General features: G+C 38.1%; 3 protein-coding genes across 5 annotated transcripts; all 3 read right to left on the reverse strand.

The window, feature by feature from the left end:
- Positions 1-1025: 1025 nt before the first annotated feature.
- Positions 1026-3628, reverse strand: tmem18 (transmembrane protein 18). Its single transcript, XM_067572859.1, has 5 exons — positions 3450-3628; positions 3180-3297; positions 1594-1648; positions 1369-1462; positions 1026-1262 (listed from the first exon to the last, which is right to left on the reverse strand). Exons 1-5 carry the CDS (start codon positions 3540-3542, stop codon positions 1164-1166), a joined length of 459 nt encoding a protein of 152 aa, XP_067428960.1. The 5' UTR covers positions 3543-3628; the 3' UTR covers positions 1026-1163.
- A 1041-nt stretch (positions 3629-4669) lies between these two features.
- On the reverse strand, positions 4670-8668 carry LOC137169606 (required for drug-induced death protein 1-like). 2 transcript variants are annotated; one of them, XM_067572876.1, is made up of 2 exons: positions 8276-8668; positions 4670-5672 (listed from the first exon to the last, which is right to left on the reverse strand). In XM_067572876.1, exons 1-2 carry the CDS (start codon positions 8561-8563, stop codon positions 5535-5537), a joined length of 426 nt encoding a protein of 141 aa, XP_067428977.1. In that variant the 5' UTR covers positions 8564-8668; the 3' UTR covers positions 4670-5534. The 2 variants fall into 2 exon arrangements, 1 of the variants encoding a protein (XP_067428977.1); XR_010924495.1 differs by having other exon boundaries at positions 5546-5672; positions 8265-8403.
- Positions 8669-9352: 684 nt separating this feature from the next.
- si:dkey-119f1.1 (Structural maintenance of chromosomes protein 6-like) lies at positions 9353-20745 on the reverse strand. 2 transcript variants are annotated; one of them, XM_067573193.1, is made up of 27 exons: positions 20641-20745; positions 20078-20219; positions 19772-19907; positions 19055-19160; positions 18657-18793; positions 18277-18338; positions 17956-18036; positions 17745-17846; positions 17439-17558; positions 17202-17300; positions 16864-17010; positions 16450-16538; positions 16176-16340; positions 15252-15430; positions 14835-15036; positions 14200-14314; positions 13772-13932; positions 13462-13597; positions 12622-12702; positions 12271-12441; positions 11684-11821; positions 11377-11522; positions 11060-11185; positions 10639-10744; positions 10324-10476; positions 10033-10130; positions 9353-9814 (listed from the first exon to the last, which is right to left on the reverse strand). In XM_067573193.1, the coding sequence occupies exons 2-27, from the start codon at positions 20195-20197 to the stop codon at positions 9721-9723; spliced, it is 3270 nt and encodes a 1089-aa protein (XP_067429294.1). In that variant the 5' UTR covers positions 20198-20219; positions 20641-20745; the 3' UTR covers positions 9353-9720. The 2 variants fall into 2 exon arrangements, with proteins under 2 accessions (XP_067429294.1, XP_067429295.1); XM_067573194.1 differs by having other exon boundaries at positions 20632-20652.
- Between the last annotated feature and the right edge of the window lie 89 nt (positions 20746-20834).

The raw sequence follows: 20834 nt of genomic DNA on the forward strand, positions 1-20834 counted from the left end.
TAATGCAGGCAAAACATACCAACATATATCAGGTGCATCTGGGAAAGCAAGTAAGGATTGATGTAAATGAGATAAAAACAACAGCGCAGTTAAGGTAAGACATCCTGTCAACTCTTTCGAGAGATTAAAAAAAAAGTTAAAAATGGAGTGAGTTGAGGGGGGGAAAGCCTCCAAAGAACAGATCTTGAGGAGAGCAGCATCTTTCTCAAGTCATTTGGTCCATACTGCCCTCTAGTGGTGAACTGACATCCCATTATACAGTATTTCCCACTGTTAACTTGCGCCTTTCACTATAATGTTAAGGCTTTAAAGCGTCACTGCTACTGTCAAGAGGAGAGAAACAATGTGCATGCCAGAGGATGATTTATACATTCAATTAAATCTGGGTGAGCAAACTTCAGAGAACCAAGGGCCAAGTGCCCAAAGCTGGATAGTGACTAGATGGAGCCCTGCAGAGTCCAAGAGAGGAAGTAAAAGGGGAAAGCTGGTGTAAAGGGTTGCAGGAAACTTTATCCAAATATCACAAAGGACTGTGCCGCACCTCTGGACTTTACTGACAGGTCACAAGACACAACTACTCCATGTAACCTCTCTAAAGACCCCCCACACTGTTGAGAAAGCAGGAGCTGTGTGGGAGCTGTCAGACAGGTTTAACCGATCCCGGGATACAAACCTGTTTTATCTTGGTGCGGGGTCAAGACTGGCTCACAGTAGCCTGTTTATGGTTGTGCCACATCTTTGTTATTTTGCTACTGTTAAATGATATTAATGCTGCAGGAATTTAATATAAATGATTCTGCCTTCTCCTAGTGTGTTAAAGCTAACTAAAGCACTGCAACATCCCCAGAACTTGAAATCAACAATCATACAAAAGTCTTTCAAAAATGCTTTATCTTTCACCAGTCTTTGCATTTCAGCACATGTTAAAACAACATTAAATACAAAACAGTAAATGTCCTTTGGTCCCCATAATTCTCATAATGCACACAGCAGCACCTTTCAACAGTCATTCCAGTCATTACTGACATTGACAAATAATCCTTTTTACAGTCACCAAAAGGAATCTGCCTTCCTTTTTTCCCCCAAACTTCAGGATTAGCATAGAGAGACATGGATTCCTAATTCTTCCCAGTAAAGCCCATGTACGGACATGAGATGAGAGATCAGTCGTTCTTCTCTCTGTTCTCTCTGCGGGCCTTTCGCTTGAGCTGGAGTGTCTTCAGCTCAGTCATGGTGGAAAAGGTCCTGTACACCCACACCATCTGTCAAAGTGTAACACACACACACGAAAAGGTGTTTTCTATGAGATATCCGCAACAAAGTCACACACTTGATGTGACACGTTGGAGAATAAGCAGTAAAACCTACCACAATGATGACTGTATTGAGCAGAAGAGGGATTGAGTAGACCAAAGATATAAACATGCCCTTGGAATCAAAGTACTGGAAATTAGAAAAGGACCTGCGATAGATAATAAAGATTGAGATCAACATTTTGTTTGTTATTATTTCTCTACACAAACAACACAGCTTCTACAACACATATGATAGTATTAAAATCTTGCTGTAGTACTGCTGAACATCAGCCCTTACCTCCAGTTCATGGCTGCCAGCTCATTCAAATATTCAGCACTATACACCAAGCCAACTGTGGAGAAAGGCAATGGCAGTCTGTGAGAAGTCTGATCACATGCTCTCCATTAACAATAGCTTATAACAGATACATTTTCACCAGTGCTTATGATTTTCATTTCATTTTGCTGAACAGAAATGTCAAAGATGTATTTGAGAGCATTTAGAAACAATGTCACCAAGTTTGTTTTTCACCTGTAAAATGTCCCGCTCAGTGTGTATCTTAGTTCATATAGAGCTGCAACCATTAGTCAATTAATCAATTAGTTACCAACTATTAAATTAATCGCCAACTATTTTGATAATTGATTAATTGTTTTGAGTAATTTTTTCAGAAAAAAAAGTCATAATTCTCTGATTCCAGCTTCTTAAATGTGAATATTCACTTGTTTCTTAAATCTTCTATGACAGTAAACTGAATATCTTTGAGTTGTGGACTGACTATTGTGGACAAAACAAGACGTTTGAAGATTTCACCTTAGACTTTGGGAAACAGTGATCTCCATTTTCTGATATTTTATGGCCCAAACAACTAATATATTAAATCGATAAAATAATCGACCGATTAATTGATAGTGGAAATAATAATTAGCTACAGTCCACACACATATACACACACACTAAAACTAAATGATATGAACTACAGCAGAGACCCGCTGTCAACTGGTAGTGTTATAGCACGTCTTTAACTTGTTTAAACATTAATCTACTCGTTTTATTTACCGGTAACATGTTGCACACCATCATCAGCCTAAACATGGGCTACACCTAAACCATCCCAGGTCTGCTCAAGATGGGACAGATGGTGAGTCAGTCCAATCCATAATAGCCTATATATCACATGGAGTTTACATGCCGGGACGTTTTCAGCTGTTTACACGCAGTTTACCTGACACCAGGTGATTTTACCTTTTAAGGAAAAGTCTGACATTAATGTTTTATTGAAAATCAACTGAGGTGTGGCTCCGCTGTTAATACTGCCCCTGTTTTTGTTCATATTATATTTAATTTAACTTCTTTCTCATTATCTGACACACTAACATGAATCCTGCTGTGTGTTTCAATCTGTAGGGAAAAATATAAAATAGTACATTTGAATTAATACAGCTGATAAATATTATACCCACCAGGGTTTATCTGCACCACTGACAAATATTTTATCAGTGTTTTACTTTGAATTGACCTCAATGAACTTAAAAGCTCATCATGTAGTTAAAAAACCAAATAGTGTTCATGTTTTCTGTTTTATATGGACTAAGTTTTATTATGAACATACAATTGAATTTCCCATTGAAGAAAAGTTACAAAAGTGTTTGTGTATGCTGTCAATTATAGTTCTTAGAAAAAAAATCGGCCAAGAAAATTGCAATTACTGCATCTGTACAGGTGTGTCTATGCAGACTGTGAAGATTCTGACTTATTCAGGTCATGGTTTATAAAAGGTAGGTTTATAGTGAGTCTTTCCAAGACCAAAGAACAATTCTTGCCGCTGTTAAAATGAGTGTTAATTAACTAGCTGTTGCAGGATATCTGTATTATCCACTTACTCATGAGCAGGAAGTGACAGATCTGAGCTCTGTAATACCTGCAGGTCACAACAGTCAAACTCAGACACACAACGTGAAACACCAACAATCCGATGAGCCAAGGCTCCGACCACTGCACCTGCAAACAGTAACAGACACATCATATACAGCTGTTGTCAGAACTGTTAAATTACCTGATAGATAACCGTTAACACACGGACAACTATTAGCAGTGATAGCTTGTGTTATAGCTTACTAGCCTCTCGAATAGGCGATTAAAATTGAACTTACAGACATAAGAAAAGTCCATATTGATGTAATTCTTAGGTTACTGAAGCCATCGATCGGGATGGAGCTACTATTGTGCGCTTTTTGGTCCGTCATCTTCACAAAACCCCTAAACTACCCACTGTTGTTGCTCATTAGCTTTAGCTTTAGCTGGTGTCTCATGTAAACAACACAATGATGACTCTCCCACCCGCTTTCCGCTAAGACCCGCCCTACTCTGCCTCTGATTGGCTAGTACTCGTAGCCTTAGTTGGTTGGGTTGGTTAGGTTTAGGCATGAGGACTGGGATTGGTTGAGATTAGAGTAATAATTTCGGGATCAGAACCAATCATAGGCTAAGTAGGGCGGGTCTTTGCAGAATGCGGGTGGGGGGAAAAAAGTAACGCGACTGCGGAAGAAGCACTTCTGACGTCACAGAGGCGATTTCGGGTATTTCACATATTTTTTGAAGTAAAAAAACATAAATAACATACAAACATATAGAATTGCCTTAACATTAAGTTTAATATATTAATTTACTGTATTATTATTATTATAATTGTCCTTGTCCTTCTATTTTGTATTTCCTGTCATAATTATATATTATAATTATATATTATAATTATATATATTATATATATATATATATATATATATATATATATATATATATATATATATATATATATATATATATATATATATATAATTATATATTATAATTTCGATTCACAATGTTTAACATGACGTGATGAATGACTGATAAAAAAAGGTCTTGAAAATGGTTTAAATAGAGTCTTTAAAGAACAATTATTTTTAAAAAAAAACAAAATGAAAAGAAACAAATGATGATAAAAAAGTATGATAATAAAATCGACTGAAAATGACTTTTTAAAAATGTATTTTTTTGTCCTCCTATAGATTATTTTATTTCTACTGAATGTAAAGAGCTTCCTGCATTATCCTTTTACCAAATGTTTATTTATTTCATTATAATTTAATTTCCTGGCACTTTGTTTCCTCTTTTTATTCACATATGTACATATTTATATGTTAATATACTTTGAATTTGATCGTATCAATAGAGAAAGAAAAAAATAACGTTGTGTATTTGAGTTTCTGTCACTGAGTAAAGGCGAACTGTATACCATGTGATCACAGGAACCAACCAGTGAAGAGATGAAAAAAAGACCTTTTACACAGGAGGACTAATTAAGAAAATACATACAGGAAAAACAAATGACTATGGGTTGGTGCGCATTTTATTACACTCCAGCTCACACATATCATGACTCACAATTGAACAAGCTTCCATGTCTAGAGAAACACTCAGGTTTGGGTCAACCTTCAAAAGTCACACCATTATTTATGTCCCAGACAGTGAATCCTCTTAAACTTTTGCCTGCCTCTGATGTAGCCTCTTAATCATCATTACCTTGAAGGATCCATAGTCTGTTGTTGATCTTATAGCAAAGCTTAGACAATTTGAGAAATACTCTTGAGATCTGTAGTCCAGTTGCTCCACTGTGAGATGAGAGGCCAGCCTGGATTCTCATGGCAAGACTCACATGTTCCTGTCTTTGTCTTACAGCCTTGATTTACACCTCTTTTCACTTGCATGTTAAGTCTTTCCTAACTGTAAATCCCTTTGAGAGGCATCTGCCCCTATTCACCTCATCTATAGCTATAGTTAATATTCCTGTCATGCCTGTCCTGCAGTAGGACCACATTCCCACATTCCTCTTCTGCACACATGCAAACACCGGCTTGATGCTTGATATAAAACATTTTCCAAGGCACATCATATTTTCAGTGTCAGTAGGGATTAATACATGGACGAGCAATATATAATTTAGGTTTAAAGAGCGCATTCATTGTTCTAGGCATAAAAAATAATTTTGTGATCCTCACACTGTACAATTTCTACAACATCGTTAGTGTCAAAATTTTAAAAAATGTTAGAATCAATAAGATCAACTATTTAAAAAAGACAAATGTTAGTTGCCTTCAACAATATGGATCAATTTTTGGTTACAAAGTCAAGTACAAAAACAATATAAACATGCTAAATAGCCTTTGGTCAGTGTCCATTGGTGCATGTGTCTCAGCTCAGGTCCTGTTTCTCCCTGGGTGGAAGTCAGGGACAAAGGTAGCTGCCACCGTGATCGGAGTAGAATAGCCGAGGGCAAAATTGTACAAACCGAGCATTAGACACTTCCAAGTGGAGCGCAGTGCCTTCCCAACATTCTGAAAGACAAACATACAACCATATATTAATCTATAATTCTGTTAATGTTGAAAAAAATCACATTCTTAGTCATCTGTTGTGTTATTTAGATGAAAAGGGAAACGGACATGGATCAAGGTTGAACTACTGTGTTACGAAGTGTTCCCCTCGTTAAACCCACACTGAATCATTTCATTATAATAATTAGCGTTTCCCGGTTATACAGATAAAGTTTTTTTTCAGTGATTTTGACAGAATGAGGTCAAAAAATATGGGTTTAAGAATTGGGACAGGACATGAAATGAGGTAGATGCTTTTTAAAGAAAGCCCATGTGGTGTTTTAGAACAATAACACCGCAGGGGGAGAAGCAAAGTCTGTTTTTACTCCTTTAATGTAAATATGGAGTCCCATGAACACTATTGTCTCCTGTGTTCTGTGAAGAGGAAAGGGCTGACCAGCTGAAGCGGAGACAGGAAGTCAGATGTTTTTACACACAAAAAAAGAGAAAAAAAATCCAACTTCCTCAATTCAAAGTGTGAATACAACTCTACCAACTATTTGAACTAAATCTTATGCATCAATTTATGAGGAGTTAAATATTAAACTAATATAACATGAAGGATAATAGCAGCCTACCATTAATTTATGACTTGTTTACCTGGCCTTCTTTAGCATGCTTTGACAGATTTTATGTAGGCCACGATGAACAGATAAGAGTCTGTTACTGTTCAGTATAAACACACGTGCCTTGACACTTATCTTTTGCTAGTAATGTTGCTGAAGGCCTTTCCTTATCAATCACATGTGAGAATGGGTTATAAAGTCATTTGCTGAGTAAATATATCTCTGATGTTGAGGTCACAATAGCTTCTTTATGATAGAACAGCACTTCCTGACCTCTACACCTGATTTTACAATTCATTGTTAAAATGGGGATGATCATGCACTCACAACACACAACATACACTATCAAAAACATTTAACACGTGCAAATTATATAATTCATGATGATGTAAAGATAATTACACTATTATTACTATTATTCTTGATGGCTTGGTCATTTTACCTGATCAATTTGGACCTTCAATCATTTTTAAAATGTACTCAGTAGATTTGTGTACATGCATTGGCCTACTTGTTTTTCAGATTTTCTATAATTACTATTAAGATCATTTGAATGAGGCTGATTGATTGATGCCAAATTGAAAAACAACTTTTAACTTACCCGAATTGAATCTACAAGAAGAGACAAAAAGTTTGATCTAATCAAGTATCTTCATTAGGTTACAAGACACACACTGCATTCGCAAGCTCATACTTATTGAACGTTAAACATTTCAAGCAAAACCAGTAATTTTCAGTCAACAGTACTTGTACTTTTCAAAAACAACATCCTACTTCCTCATTGCTTTGTATATATATTACCATACCCACTAGTGAACTGCTAATTATACCGCACATCCATGTAGATATGTATGTATGTATATTTATAAGCTTGGGCATTGAGTCAAATACCCTACTATGATTATTATAATAATGTAATAATATAAAACAATATAAACAGTAAGCTGGTCACTCATTTATGATTTGTTTACTGGAAATTCTGTAGACATGAGCAACTGATAAGAGTCTCGTATTTGGGGTCACATTTCATAAGCAATTTCCTCATAAATCATTTGAATGTCGGTTATAAGGCAAGTCCAGTTAATTATTTACTGTAAATAGACTACTGATGTTGGCAAAGGGACTCACCTGATCATGAGAACTGTTACCCTACTGACTGTGCTGTGCTTAATCAACTGAAAACTTGACAGGGTAAAGCTGAATTACAACCAAACAAAGGACCAAAGAGTGAAAACAGACCAGCTTCTTTGAGGAAGTGAACTACACCTCTTAACTGCATGGTTTGACCTCTTCATTGTTTTTCAGTGCTCTCTTTGCACCAGACAGACAGAGACCAGAGTGGTGACACTTATGAAGCTTTAATGCTCTTTAGTGAGAGTAATCTCTGGTTTTAGTCCGGCTGGGTCAATGTGAGCACAGAAGTTAGGCCAGCAATCCAAGATGAGCTTTTGCTGGTTGCCAAAGAGAATACAGCTGTGATATTTATCTGATCAGTTTCAAGCTTTTATCCTAAACAGAATAAAAGGTGATCAAGATTATCCAACTTTGGGATTTTGATGTTTCAGTGATCTGTGAACTCTGAACTCTAAAACTAAGTAATTCAGCTATAATGCATTTCTTAACTAGATATTTACCATAATAATCAAAATCAGGAGTCAATTCTATCACTGATGGGGAAAATGGGGATGACAGTAACAACACATTGCTTAATTATATGGTTCATGATTGAGAGTGAAGCTGATTACATTGCTGTGTGTGTGTGTGTTTTTTTTGTATCCGTTCATCTGGAATAAATAAACAATTTTTTGCATTTTTCCCCCCAATATTAAACTAGAATGATTTGAATAAGGCTGGTTAAAGCATTTCAACTTACCCACATTTAACCTACAAGACAGAAGTTTGGCCAACTCACGTTTCTTATTTAAAAGTATCTTAATTAGGAGAGTTCATATTAATTGAATATGACATGTATTTAGCAAAACAGTACAGAAAACCTACCTTCTTTACTTTTTTGTACTTTTCTTTCTTCCTTTTCTTTTTCTCTTCTTCTTCCTTAGCTTGTGCCTCTTCATCCACCAGTGGCTCATACCTCTCTGGCAGAAAGGCAAAGTGTATTTCTCTGTGGCCCTTCTCATTTTGTCTGCCATCTTCTGTGTGATCCAGGCTCCCTGGATGGTCCACACAGTCCACATGTCGTTGATACTTTGCTGCGCGTATACTCAGCATCTCACCTGACGCTGCTGCGTTTCTGTCAAACAACCTCGTTGAGAGAGATTTGGGCTTCATTGTTGTCTCCTTGTTGCAGCTCTCAGGGATGAAATTTTTAAGAAAGTACTGCTTTCCTTAGGAGGTCAGGTATGTTGTCAACAGACGTTATTGTGCATGAGTGGAATTGCATTCCATTGGACCGCCTTGTGTGGAGGATTTGGCACAGAGCCCTTAAAGGTGCAAATCCTCCTTCCTCGCAAGGTTGACCTTAATAGGTCTTAAGGTTTCAAGTTGAATGTTGTAATGCAGACCCAAATCAAAGTGACTTTTATGCAGGGAATAAGTAGAGCTGAGCAAAACATCATGATTATGTGTTTACCATGTCCTGTAGCATTGCGGTAAAGTAAAAAACCTAATTAAACTTCCAATTAATTATTAAAGAGATCAGACTGGTGATATTCTACATTTTTCTTATAGTCAGCAAATCCCATCACTACAGTTAGAATAAATGTGTATTTATCCACGACTGAAAAAATGCACTTTTAAGACCCAAATTTTGATGCTCTTTTAAAACCAAAACCCTGTATTTGTGACCAGTTTATTAAGATTTTTTTTTTTTTACTGTAAGTAGGACTAAGTGTGCTTGCCTCAGACAGGTATTGACAAATGGACTTCTCCTTGAAACAACCACAAAGAAAGTATGAGTTTGTTCTGCCTTAAACATAAACTTCCACTTTTGAGTTGGACCTACTTTAATTTATACTATGTTTTGATCAGCTGGACTTCTGGATTCTGAATTATTTTAGAAGACAGATAATACAATACAATACAATACAATACAATAAAAATAACACCCAAAACAGCATGTCTGTTAACTTGACTGGTTTAATGAACATCAGCCACTGCTTGCAATGACATCATCATTCAACGTGCCAGTTTTCAAGCCATTTAACAGGTATTTTTACAATATATAGAAAAACTGATGCTTAAACTCAGTATCATAGTACAAAACATTTATTACCTCCTAAACTGAACTTTGAACAATCATTCTTGGGTTGGAACTTAAAACAGCAGCTGAATTCGATGACTAGAGATCCACACGTGGCTGCACTTCTTCACCTAACTGTTTCCCTACAGATGGGAAACTCTGATGGGAAGCTCTGTCTCGCCCCACTGTGGCCTGTCCTGCTGTCATGGAGTCTCAGCACCTGCTAGTGGTCTCATAGCAAGTAATACTACTGATCCTCGTCTTGATTTCTTTGTGTTTTGTTGCCGCGGTCTGGATCGTTGAGACGGAGGATGTGGATTAATTGACTCACTGGAAGAGAACTGAAAAAAAAAAAAAAAAAAAAAGATGAAAATGTGTCTGTGCCTTTGATTCTTAATGAACTAGAGGCCGTTTCCAAGGAAATCAACCAGTGCACTGACACGATGAGGCGTTTGCTCTTGTCATAGCTAATTTACTAAGTTAATATACAGTAACTAGATCAATAAATCACATCACGGTGGTCTAACTGCTTTGATACAGATGTTGTAGCAGTGGTTACCTCATGTTCTGTGGGGTGAGGAAAATGAACTGTCTGTGGCGCTGGCTGGCAGCCACCTTCAGCATCATGTCCATGGATATCCTCCTGTTCACCATGTCCTAATAGAAACAAAACAACACCCAAACATAATGCCATCTCTTTAAAAATAAAACTTTCTCACAACTTATTCCTCCCCCTCTAATACCTATTTGTTGCTGTGACTAGAAATGATCTGGGTTTACAATTTAGGCATTTAGCATGAGCTCATATCCAGACAAACATAAAATGTCAATAAAAATGGACTCTTATTACCATGTAAACATCAAACTCGTCAAGGCAGCGGAAAGGCGTCTCTGTGATGGCCCAAAGAGAGAGAACAAAGCAAACAGTGGAGAAGGAGCGCTCGCCTCCTGACAAGGAGCGCATGTCACTCAAGTCAGCCTTGTTTCCTTGGCCTGGCTGCACCTACAGAGGAGAGAGTTACAGTCAGTGTGTATATATATATATATTATATATATTTTTTTTTTTTTTTTTTTTTAAAGAGAAATGACAATCAATTTTCAGTCCACAGGTGTAGACTTCAATGTAGATTTTTAGAGGGAATATAAGGCAATGTTTTCTTCTTACTGAGACGGAGAGGGTTTCATTCTTGTGGTCAAAGGTCATACTTCCAGTGTATCCTCTCTGAGCCAGCATGCTATCAAAGTAGTATTTACAACGGGCTGAAAGGAACCTGAGACACCAAGGTACAGAGAAAAAGGGTCAGATGGACGAAGATGGAAGGCTAAGGCATAAGGAATGATAACAAAACAGGGAACACAATTAACAGTTGTTTTTTCAATTTAGTTCATTTATTAGCTACTACAGAATAATATCTCATTCACTAGCATAGAGCAAACAATACAGCTGGTGGACAAAATGAAAAGAGCATCATGTCACATTGGCAGTTTAGAGGTAATTTTCCAAAACACATTTAATCAACTATTCACTTCATATCAATTTGTTGCACAGGTTGTATTATCACTGCTGAATGTCATTTCAAACTTGCCTCCTGAACTCAGAATAAACCTGGACTCTGTGGTTCATGACACTGTCCAGGCTTTTGATAAAGCTGTTGAGGTTCTTCATTTGCTGTGCCATGTTATTGTAGCTCTCCAGCGCCTCACGGTACTGCCTAGACATGAGAAAGAAGTGGGAAAAAGGTGACGTTTAAAAGGATGTTTTTTTGTGGTACTATAGTTTGCCAAGTTTAATAGTTTAATGAAAGTAACCGATGTAGTGACATTTCATAGAAGCGTCAGTGGAAATGTTATCTACACGGCCATTATGTTACTAGCGTGTGACAGAAGGGTCAAAGTAACTTACCTCACAACCTCCTCGCGGTCACCTTGTTGTTCCTGCTGGGTTGTGATCTTAACTTTGAGACGGCTGATCTCACTGTCCAGGCTCCTGGCTGTCCGACGTATTTCCAGGCGCTCTGGGGAGATCTCTTTGGCCTTGGACACAGATGTCTGAACCGTAGATAGAAACAAATAATCAATTTACAGATACAGAGCAGGTGAATAACACAATGGTACCTTCACTGAAACAGATCCCACTCTGGTTAACTTGTGATTAACTTGTGATTTCAATATTTTAAACCATCTGTGATGAATACTAATGTGTGACATACCTGAAGGTCCTGCTCCTTGCTTTCTAGGGTGCCTTCCAGGACCTGGATGTTTCGGAGATGGGTGCTGCGTTTCTCATCGTAGTGTTTCTTGTGATGCTTGCACTTCATCACCTCCTGGTCAGTCTTACTCAGATCGTCCTTTAGCAGACCAGAGGAAACAGGCGCACAATGTTTATTACACTCATTAGTCAGGGGATGTTGGCTGCTTTGAGCGACTGAGACTGTACTGACATAACCAGATAACAGGGATACAGCCACCTTTAGGTATAATTAATAACTTCTTCAGTGTTACCTCTGGACCAAGATCTTTAAAAAGCAATGCAATGTTGATCTTGTGTTAATGCAAACTTGGAGAAAGCTTCTTGTGGCTGCTTTACAGGAGCTTCAGCAATTTTGTCTGTCTCATCAAGTTTTTTCTCTTTCATTTCTGGAAGGCAGAAAAGCTGTTTCTTAAGTTTGGGATGTTGTGATTTGAGAATTCCACACATAGACCGACATGGTTTACATACTGTGAAAGCAAAGGGTGCTAATCAAATTTTTTTCTTTTATCCTAACGACTTAAAAATCTCGAGTCTGTCCGTTTTTACCTTGATTGAGTCGGCCTCTTCAGCGATGGTGTTAATCCGCTCTTTGTGCTGATTGTACTCCTGCTCTGCCTTCTCATAGGAGCCCTTGAGCTTGGCCATCTGAGCTTGTGCCTCCTCGTACTCAGCACGCTTCGAAGAGATCTTACTCACAATCTCCTGAAGATCCTCCTCCTGTGGTAGAGCAGTGACAGCAGCATATCACAAAGAACATCTGCTAGTAAGTGGAATGTGAATTCCCTGGAGATCCTTCATTTATTCTAAGTGGAATAATGTGTTCAGGTAATATGTTTATCTACTGAGCTGAGTTCAGGTTTACAACATTTCACCATAATGTGGGGATTCTGCACTAACCAGGGGCTTGAGGTCCTCTGACTGAGGCTCTTCCACGTTCTCCAGGTCTCTCAGCTCCAGCTTTTGCTTTGTGACTTTATCCTGGAAGATAAACACAAACTTCATGAGCTGATTCATAGTCATATTAGAGCAGAAATAATTATTTTCATTACTGATAAATGTGACAACTATTTTCTCCATTAATCGTGCTGTAAAATGTAAACACGTTGTGAAACTGCCTATTACGATTTCCCAGAGCTGATAATTTATTTTTACTGTCATAGGAGAGCAAGAAAAACAGAAAATGTTTATATTTAAGAAGCTGGAATCAGGGACTGTTTTGTAATTTGTGCCTAAAAAAACTGCTCAAACAATTAACAAAATCATTGAAAATTGATTTTCTGTCAGTTGACTTACTGATTGCACAACTAATCCTTGGAGCTCCATTTCCATTCCATTTTTGATTAAACAGTATTTTCTATTGTTATTCATGCTTAAATGTATCTTAAGGTTTCCAGTTGAAATAACAGTTTTTATTAAATGAATGTATTCAACTGTTAGGACAAGATCCGGCATAATACTGATGGCCAATAAAAATTGTATTAAACTAAAATCGAGAATAAACTATTAAAAAGGTATTGAGTATGTGTCATTTTCAATTTGGAATGCATGCATTATAATAATTCTAAAAACTGTTAAGAAAAAATACATTTTATTTTCAAATATTAATGAAAACCTGCTCAGTGAAGCTGTGAGTTTCGATGTCTGATATTCAGAGAGGGTAAGCATTTAGACATGATCTTCATCATTTCATAATAACCTGAGAATTACATGACAATATATAAGAGGTAAAAACATTACTTTGGTGGTCTTCTGCTCTATGTGGGCTCTTCTCTGCAGCCCTTGGTTCTGTTTGATGTCGTCATCCAACTTCCTCATTTGTTGCTGGAAGCGATTTGCCTGAGCTTTCTGGTTCTCTATCTCTCTCTGCAAGTGCCTGAAAATAGAAGAACCAAGAGGTGGAGGAAAAAGACAGAATGACAGAGACAGAAGGTAAAAAAAAAACAAGAGCACAGCTTTATTCAGCAATTCCCTGTTGTGATATATACAGTATATTCTAATAATTGTAGCTGACCAAATGTCTCCAGGAGTGAAGTTCTCACACACACACCTGATCTCCTCCTCAATGTCTCCCGAGAGGTAGTTAGCTCTGGTCTGCTCAGCGGTGTAACTGCGGTTATTAAAGATCTGATCTCCCTCCTTGGAGAAAGCCTGGTTACAGTTCTGAGGAGGGTTTCTGCCCTGCATCACTCTCCGAGCCTCTGTGCGATTCTATATACAAACACATGCAAAACAACAAAACTCATGTCAATGCAGCGTGAAATATCTACACACACCACATCATTTGTATGTCGTCATATGCCACTGTATGCCAAGTATGCAAAATGAATTTCAACGTCAACCGACAACAAAAGTTTTATTACATCATGCACGAAAGACACGTCTAACCAGTCTTTGCAGATAGTCCCCATCAGCTTTTATTACAATACTGAAACTTGTGTTAAAAGGGGCTTTTCTTGTGAATATATCACTTGTTACCTTTATAAGTAGAATGCTCTCAATCCCCCTTTGATCAATCAGGCAGTTGGCCACAACTGGGTCCTCAATTTCTAGAGCTTGAAGCACGGACGGGTAATCAGGGTGATTCACAGCCCTGACAGAGATAAAACAAAGGAGGACCTCTTTTAATTAACAGTGTTTTTGGATATTCTTGTATTGCTTAAGTGAAAATCCACACAAAAAGGTATGCTTAAGTGTCATAGACTCACCACCACCTGCTGTCAGTTTAAATTCAGTCAGTTAATGTACTCCAATAGTAAGATGTTTTCACAGCAGAATAAACACATGAAAAACTTTCACATTTCCAAAACATTCACATTTTTCAAACCACTCCTGCAGCTTAATCCTTAAACTTTCTGTCTGTGTGCTAATGTGCGTTCCAAAGTGTATTTTCCCAAGCATGCTTTTCTTTTTGATGCTTGTGAAGAAGCCGTGTAAATTTGAAAATGGTGAAAAGATGTTATCACTGCAGTACATTATAACTAAACATTAATCCAAGCAGAACAAAGCCACTGTTCTCTTCAAGCTGAATGCTTTTTTTCCAGGCAATATGCCATAAAATCTGAGACTAGCGTTTAATAAAAATGATTCTGTAAATATTGTGCTGCCCTCACCTCTTTGTTGTGTCATGGACGTGAGGGAGAAAATGGCTGGTAATGATCACAGGTCTACGGCCTGTGGGGAACACTTTGGTCATGAGCCCCAACAGCACTTTCTCGTCCTCATGGTTGTCACAAGTGAAGGCATGCAGCTGGCCTTTAAGACATACTTCTATAGCCAGAGCATGCTCTGGGTCCTTCAGGCTAATAAGATAACCTGTAGAAGAGAAAAAAAATAACTAAAGGATTACAACATAGACAATATAGAATTCTTATAAGATTCCTATAACTTTATAGTAGACACTGTTGTTTAATGTTTTTACCGAGATACATGAAATAGTTAACAGGGAAATACGCACAGTCAGAGCAAGAAATTCTGCTCCTCATTGTCTTAAAGATACTTGAACACAATTGTATAACACTGAGTCTTACCCAGTGGTCCTCGGGGTCTGTGCTTGAACTGGCCCCTTCTGTGAGCGTCCTGGATGGCGCTGAGGAGTGGGGGCATGTGCTCTCCGAAGCGCCGCAGCCGATTGGATCGACTGCTTTCCATTGTCTGCAGGTTCCTACTGTTAGCTTCAATGGACTTCTGGAGTACTTCTTGCTCCCTCCTGAAGTCAGAAGAAGGTGAGTGTTTCATCACGTTAGAGGCTATACCTATTTCAGTGATTCCACTGCAGTGTGAATCCTACAGACCTACAGGTCTCCTTGTGGTTTATTTCAGGGGTGACAGGGAGACAATTATCTATGATGGGCCTTTATTTCCATTTTGAATTTGTGTTGGTCCACTCATCAATGTTTCTGAGCCTAACTGCTGGGAAGTCTTTCACAGGGGATTAAGCCTATCTGGACTAAAAAAACAAGAAAATCACCTGTATTTACATATTGAATCACTGGCAGAATTATTTAGAAGCACTGACAAAACAGAAGGACAAAGAGTTGGCTTCACATAATAGTATGATTAGTTAATGATATTCTTTTTGTCTAAATACGCAGAACATTTATTTCAGCGCAATTAAAATCTTTGATGGTAATGATGATGATAATTACGTTATCGGCTAATTGTACGATATCTGGACATGAATTTGATCATTTTTGCTGACCTCAATATTTCCCCATTGTGTTTACATGCATGTTTGTTTACATAGGAGATAGATAGATAGATAGATAGATGGATAGATAGAGATAGAGAGATAGAGAGATAGAGAGATAGATTTTTGGGACAATAAATTGTCCAACAAAAGTAGTTATCGTGACAGGCCTAACCATACTCAGGTCAGGCACGGCATACGGGTTTCTTCAAGCTACCCACAGGAGCTAACAGTAACTGGTTATGCCCAGTTTCTAATACCTTACCTCATCTTTCCTTGTTCTTCTTTGGCACGATTGCAGGCGTGCTCGTACTGGTCAATCTGTTGACCCAGAGTGGAGATCTGGTGTGTCAGTTTTTCCAGTTCAGTCTGGATCTGTTGCATGTTCTCTTTCCTGGCCTGGCTCTCCGATCCTGATGTCTGACTGATGCTAGAGGGATCAAAAAGGTGATGACAAAAGTTGGAAGGAGGACAAAAAGCACAGGGTGGTCATCAAAGATCACTGCTCATTGTTTCAGTTGACACAATGACCTGTGTACCTCTGAATGAGATCATTTATTCTTCGGGACAGTTGAACTTTGTCCTTTTCCAGGTCCCTTAGGTTAGCCTTGCATCTGTGGACTGTGACCTAGAGTGCCCACGTAATTGAAGAAAAGAAACACTGGCCATTTACAAAGTTGCACAACACACACTGCAAGAATAATGTAAATTTAAAAAGCTCTGCACGAGATTAAATCTGACAAACTGACGAAGCAGGAACTCTTTTCTGCCACTATACACTTTACATTTATTACTCTACTGTTTTTATTCTTTTACCTCATAGCATTTGTTCAGCACTGTGAATAAAGCTTTGTTTGCCAGTTAGCAACATACTCAAGTTACTTTGACTTAGAGCAGGCCAACAGTTATTACCTAAAAGGACTTACACCTCTTATACAAAACTCAGAACTAACCTCGCTGGACTTGAGAATAGTATTACGTCTCTGGGCCTCTGCCTTCAGCTCAGCACATTTGGGCTGGAGCTCCTGGACCTGCTGGGTGATCCCCTCCAACTGTTCCTGGATCTGCTTGTACTTCTTCTCGGCCCCCTCGACCTTATTCTGCAGGATTACATGAAAATAGATCAGAGAAGTATTTGGGGACAGAGGATAGAAGAGGAGTAATACTAAAACAAACACACACACACACACACACATACTTAATGACAGTGGTGTTATCCCTAAAACCACAACAACAACCAAAATGACTTTACTCAACAGTAATTATATGAACTAAATAGTCATATTTATACCTTCCACTCTTCCACTTTTTCATCATATTTCTCTGTGGAACGTCTGTCTGACCGCAGCTTCTCTCTCATCGGCTCCAACTCCTTCTCCATCTCAGTCACCTGCACATTTAAGTCAAAGTCAGTAACCATTAGATTAATAATCTTTTCAGTAAATACTGCACTGACTGAGTTGCATAAGGGCACAGGGGGGTGGGTAAAGGGGGGTGGGAATTCAAACCAGTGAGAAAAGGATCTTACTAAAGCCCAAGCCATCTGCTTCTGTAACTCCTCCAGCTTGGTGCGCATTTCGTCAAGCGATGCCAGGTTCTTGTAACGGTCCTCTTTCTCCAGGTACTTCCGCTTTTTCTCTTTCAACTCCTGTAACAGCCATAGACACATACATGATCATAAATGAAGAGGAGTAGCTATGCTGTCTAGCTTTGTTACTGAACTCCTAGTTGAAGGTTTAAAAATTCTATCCACAATGAAGCCTGAAAATTGATTAACAGTATTTTATAGTCTCGTGTAGTTAAATTTGGAAATGTCACGCAGACTGATTCTTACTTCACTGTGTTGACATGCTTTATCTTCTGTGACGTGCTTGGTGGTTTTGATGTAGACAAAGTCCTCTCTCATCTGCTCCAGCTGGGTAGCTTTCATGAAAAACTGAGCAAGAGGAACAGATAAAAAATTGCAGTGCTTGAGCAACAAATCTGCACTGTGCTTACAAAGCAAAGACAAAAGTTGTCATCATATGTAATCACTTTAAACAAACCTTGTACTTGTCCCCCTCTCCTTTAGAGTGTAGGAAGTATTTGCTCATCTCTTGAGTGAGAACTGAAACAGGATTGTTGACCTTCGAAAGAAAGAATGTTGTTATACACCCTCCAACCAACATTGTAAGACACATATTTTTCCCACATTAGCGCTCTATCTGAATGGGTTCAGTGCATGCAATCCGACTTTGCTTCATGCCTCCAGGGAAGGAGGAAGGAGCAAGTTCAACAGTACTCTCATTCTGAAGAGGCGTGATATAAGTTTGCCATAATGAAGTTTGAACAACACTGTACATCTATAAGACTTTCATAGTTCATACCTGGATATTAAAATTGTCCAGGATGGACAGGAGCTCTTCCTTTTTGGTTGAGACAAGTAGACCTATAAGAGGAAAAAAACTATGTTGGTGAATACTTGAAGCTCAGAGAAATATTTAAGCAGCTACAGGAAGTGGTACTAATATTGCAAAACTCTTTTTGCTTTCACCCTTGCTCTTTAGCAGTGTTTAGTAATTGTCAAATAAATCAAATAAATGAAAGAAATAAAAAATAAAATGAATTGAGTTTTGACTTTTTAAAGCAGCCAACCTTAAATTTACTTGGAGAAATAGGATACTGTACATTATTGTACCAAATTGTAGCAGTGGTCTCTTCACACAATACTGAAAATGAGTAATCCATAACGCTTCATTGTTTTTACCAGATTTGCTCCTGAGTTTGTAGGTTCTTAACCCCTCACGTGTTATTCTCAGGTCTACAATGATAGCTGGACCATACACCTCAGGTTTGTAAGCATCCTTTCCTTTGTTACGCAGTGTGATTGATACATCAGCTGAGCTGCGAAAACAGAGAAACACACATTGAATCTATTCAGATTGAAGACATGCAACTTCTAAAAAATAAATTTCTTTTAATCATCAGAGTGCAAGGCCTGACATATGAGACATATGAAACATTTGTTTCCACTAAAAAATGTTTACAGTGCAAACTGGGGGTTGGAGAAGCCACCAGGTCATAATATAAAGACAACAACATGACCTGATTCAAATCAACTTGACAAGAAAGAATGTACATCACATGATGCTTCGATATGTTTACCTTTCTCCTTCCTTCACAAAACCCTTGAGTGATAATCCTCTGTTTGTGGCCTGTGCATTCCCGCCTAAGGAAACTATGAGCGCTGTCAGAACAGCACTCTTTCCACCTGTAACACAAGAAGTTTGCGCAATTTTTTATTTTTGGATATTTTAGACATTGTAATAAGATGCATGGAAGACAATACAGACACAAAATACCAGAGAGTATTCCAGAAAGAAGGTTAACCTATCATAAAAAGACACCTGCAATGCACAAAATTATTTGTGTGGAAAGATAATTTGCACTTTCTGGTTACAAGAAAAACACGTTATACAAGCACTTCAATCAGTTTGATCATGCCACTTAGTAGGTTAGTAGTAAAATGTTAAATTTGGTAACCTCTTATATATTTTATTTAGCCTATATGGTTTCTAAGATATTAATCAAATGTGTGAGGCTAAACTTTGATATGAGCCTGTCCTTTATGTTTAAATAGGCATTTCACTCTGGTTAAAAGATCCTAACAGTGGTTGAGCCCCATGCTGGAGCCTGAAAACTGCCATATAGCAGGTTAACACGATCAAGCTTAGGACATTATAATAAAAGGCACAGACATTCAGAAAACCTGGTTTCTGAAATAGGAAACAAGGATTTCTATTCATTTCAGTTCAAAAGATCTAGATATTTTCTTTATCCTTTTTTCCTGAAATACCACACTGGTTAACGAGTTTCACTCACTTCCATTGTTGCCGACAATAAAATTGACATTGGAACCAAAAGTGAATGGGCCAAGGAGAGAGTGGCACATGAAGTTCTTCAATGTGATGCTCTCCACAATCCCTGCATCACTCACCACCTCGCCGCCAGATTGCATCTAAACACAAGTTAGTTACGTTATGTCACTCCACTTGAATACAAGCTATATACAGTATATTAAAATTATCAGAGAATCAACAAAATAAAGAGAATACAATCATATAATTTTCTGTAGGTACAAAGTCTTTAGGATAACATGTTTCACAGCATGACAGTGACATTAAATACCTGATTACTCAGTAGAGGATCTTCCTGCTCCATATTAACATTTTCATCTTCCTCCTCCTCCACGGGTTTGACCCGTTTATGGGGATTATCACTGGCAGAGCTGCTTTTTCTTTTAGACATCTTGAGAGCCTGTACCACCGTGCTGTGTGGGTAAACGGAAAGTGAAACTTAACAAAGATGCTAGCTTTAACTTACAGCCAGGCTGTTGGTTGACCTTAAGTCTGACAGCGACTTTTGATATACAGCTAAAACACTGTGGTCACTTTTGCTGACCTTGATAGTTCGTTAGATTTGTTTCGCCAACCTTTATGTGATAAAAAAAACACTCTGCGAGTGGTGAACATATAGTTAGGTAACTTTGAACGAAAACAGTGACAACAGTTGCAACTTAGCTCTTTACCTACATCTGTTAGCCACGTTATCAAACTAGCTAACTAGCACCGTATGCTAAACAAAACAAGGGTTGACACCAACAGCAGTTGACTATTTTGTAGTTGGTTGTAAATCGCTATAAGAAATCGCAAGAACTGGTAACTTATGGAAAAGCACTTCACCTAACTTACCTCTCGGCAGCCGCTTCTGCACAACACAGCTGATGGGGGGAGCACCGGACCACTGGTTATCGAATTCGCGCCCACGTCCCAGTGAAATGTCGCGTGAATATACGAGATCGAAACCTGATCGAAACATAAACACTTGTTTGTTGAATGTATGAGGATTAATCGCAATAAAAGCACAAACCTCAATGCTATTACCG

Source organism: Thunnus thynnus, chromosome 18, assembly GCF_963924715.1.
Source record: "Thunnus thynnus chromosome 18, fThuThy2.1, whole genome shotgun sequence".
NCBI lineage: Eukaryota > Metazoa > Chordata > Actinopteri > Scombriformes > Scombridae > Thunnus > Thunnus thynnus.